At 38.2% G+C, this 2,783-nt stretch overlaps 1 protein-coding gene across 3 annotated transcripts in view; it reads right to left on the bottom strand.

Moving 5' to 3' along the window:
* Positions 1–2,783, bottom strand: part of sned1 (sushi, nidogen and EGF-like domains 1) — a 50,520-nt gene that overhangs the window by 6,844 nt on the left and 40,893 nt on the right. For all 3 annotated transcript variants that reach the window (XM_014029093.1, XM_014029092.1, XM_014029094.1), the window contains 2 exons: positions 1,654–1,752; positions 1,335–1,451 (listed from right to left, as the gene is read on the bottom strand). In XM_014029093.1, coding sequence (XP_013884547.1) covers positions 1,335–1,451; positions 1,654–1,752 — 216 coding nt within the window. The remainder of the gene's footprint in view (positions 1–1,334; positions 1,452–1,653; positions 1,753–2,783) is intronic.

Raw genomic sequence — 2,783 nt, forward strand, 5'->3', positions numbered from 1 at the left:
ATCTTGGACAATATCTGATGATCGACACTTTTAAATGAAACCAGAGAGCGTTGACGGAGAGGAGAAGGTAGAAATGACTCAGCCTGCAACTGAAAATACAGATGGAGGACAACAGAGCTGCTTCATGGAAGCTTTTCGTGCTCATGCTATATTGCCTTATATGTACTGTATTAGCTCGGCGCTAGCGCGACAAACAAGCTAAACTGAGGTCCTCCATCCATATTTTCAGTTCCAGGCTGAGTCATTTCTACCTTCTCCTCTCCGTCAACGCTCTCTGGTTTCATTTAAAAGAGTCGATCATCAGATATTGTCCAAGATTAACCTTCAGGGTGGATTTAGCTCGCTCACACTGAGGGCCTATCCACGTCAACATTTACCCAGAATGCTTGTAAATAAAATGGCCCTGTCCGTGTAATATATTTTTAAACTTTTAGTTTAAAAATGATAAAAACTGAACATCCTGCAGTATTTTTACAGTCTTTATTTTACATTTAAAATACATATTTATTAAATAATGTCTAATGTTACAACTAATCATGGAACCCTTTAAGGAAAGCATTTCTTTCATGACAGAGTTTTAAACTAATGTGCTGAGAAGTGTTAGTGTTTTTGTCAAACCACGAGGTTTTAAATGATCTAATTTTGCATGTTAGTGTTCATCAGCTTCGTCATCAGCTTCCACATTTTTAAACAAAGATGTGCTAACTGTTAGTTCTTACATGTTTTGTGAATGACTCTCAGCTACTACCACACTGACTTTCAGCTCAATCCCTGTAAAACTGACTGAGTTGTAAACATTTTTGTCTAGGTTATGTTGATTAACTATGGTTGTATACAGAATGTACAACCAATGGGAAATATTTCGCCAATAATAAAACTGGGCTTTTCCTCTTGGCCAAAAGAAGTTGATCACATCCTAAAATGTAAAGAATCATTAAAAAAAACTAATTATATTAGCTAACTTAACCGATCAAATATTCTGTAAGTAGTTGGGTTAGAATAATGTTTGCATTTAGTGGATGTTTTAATTACTTACACAACTTGCACATTGACTTATAAAACATTAGCTATTCTGAAAATGCCTCTACAAATGCAGGAACGTACTAAAGTAAAAAAATTCGGACTTGAACCCTAAATCCTCTGATCTGAAGACATTGAAGAGGTCCTCACTTTACATCAAAGACCTCAGTTTGATGGTAACTATGGCGCAAATGGTCCTCACTCTGTAGTAAAAACAAGTACACCCTTTCACTTTCGTCAGTGATAAAAACTGTGGATGTGATAAAACTCTCCTCCTGCGGTGTGTTTGTATAGAGGGAAAGCAGAGAACTTACTCAGTTCACAGTGCTTGCCTTTAAACCTGGCTGCACAGCTGCAGATGAAAGCGTCACCCTCGCTCACACACGTTCCTCCGTTCTGGCAGGAGCGGCTGCGGCAGTCCTGAGGCGACTCTAAAGAGACAGCAGCTGCCGTTAACGTCCTGACAACACAACGAGCTGCAGTTTCAGGCTCACTCTTCCAACACTGAATGTGCTGAAGGCCTCTGGCTCGGCTCGCACGCATCACAACATGAATCTCATGCATATATTAGATGGATTTAACTACACAGCCGGACTGAAAGGCAGAAAAATAAACCAAACAGTAAACACCTACCAGACTGTGCTCTCGAACCTTTTTCTTCCATCTCCAGAGCAAGGCTGATTTTGTTTGTTGTCTCCTCCAGCTTCTCTAATACGATAGGTGGATCAGGTTCTGTAAGAGAAAACATTTCCTGTTATGTGTCACTGCGGGAAGACAAAATAAATGAATGCACTTTGACTAAAATAATTTAAATTCCTCAGCAACAAACAATATTATGACAATGCCGGCCAAACATCATTAAACAGACCGAAGGCTTTAGGAGAGGAAGTTTGTTCTCCAGAGAACACGATAGCATCTGTAAAACTGTTTTTCTGTTCCAACAAGGACTCTGGGAAGAAAATCATTCTGTAAAAACTGTATAAAGTTATTTTACATAAGAGGACCACTGATATCCAGACAGGTTCAATCCAGAAAACCATGTCAGCATTTTCCCACATGATCCCAGATGTTATGTGGCATGTTACTGAGTACATTTATCCTGCTGAACATTACAGATGAGGAAAAAATAGTCCACTCTCTTTTAATTCTAGGATTTTATGCATCAAAACATAAAACAGTCTTTATTTGCATTCTCTAGTTGTTCCAAAACACAGCTGGTTGCACAGTGAACAAACCAAGCTGATTCCGCTACATGACCCAGCAGCCTTCAGCAGAAATAACCCTCTGTACAACTTTTATCTATCTCTCATATGGATTTAGAGACACTTACAAAGTTGTTTCAGTTAATTTAGGTTTGCTGATTTCTAAGGTTCCATCACAGCATATCAGTCAGGCTGAGGTCTGGACTAGACCATCTTCTGGTCTTTACAGTGTGTTGGTTTTACTGGATCTGATTTGATTTAATTTATTTATTTAACAGGAAAAGATTATTGAAAATCAAGTCTGACTCAGCATAATTGCTGTTTTACAGCAGGTTCCTGTTCTGCAGCACATAAAAAAACTCAGAATTACAGCATCACAATCACATCATTATACACCATAGACACAAAGACAAACAAGCATACCAAATTTCAGGAAGGCAGCATTTGCAAAATAGGACGTCTAAATATGAGCACAACAAAAAGATAAGTAAATAAGTAAAATTATCCCAGCTACAATGACAGACAACAAATATTACATTTATAGTATTACAACTACAACCG

Source organism: Austrofundulus limnaeus, unplaced genomic scaffold (assembly GCF_001266775.1).
Source record: "Austrofundulus limnaeus strain Quisiro unplaced genomic scaffold, Austrofundulus_limnaeus-1.0 Scaffold852, whole genome shotgun sequence".
Classification (NCBI taxonomy): Eukaryota; Metazoa; Chordata; class Actinopteri; order Cyprinodontiformes; family Rivulidae; genus Austrofundulus; species Austrofundulus limnaeus.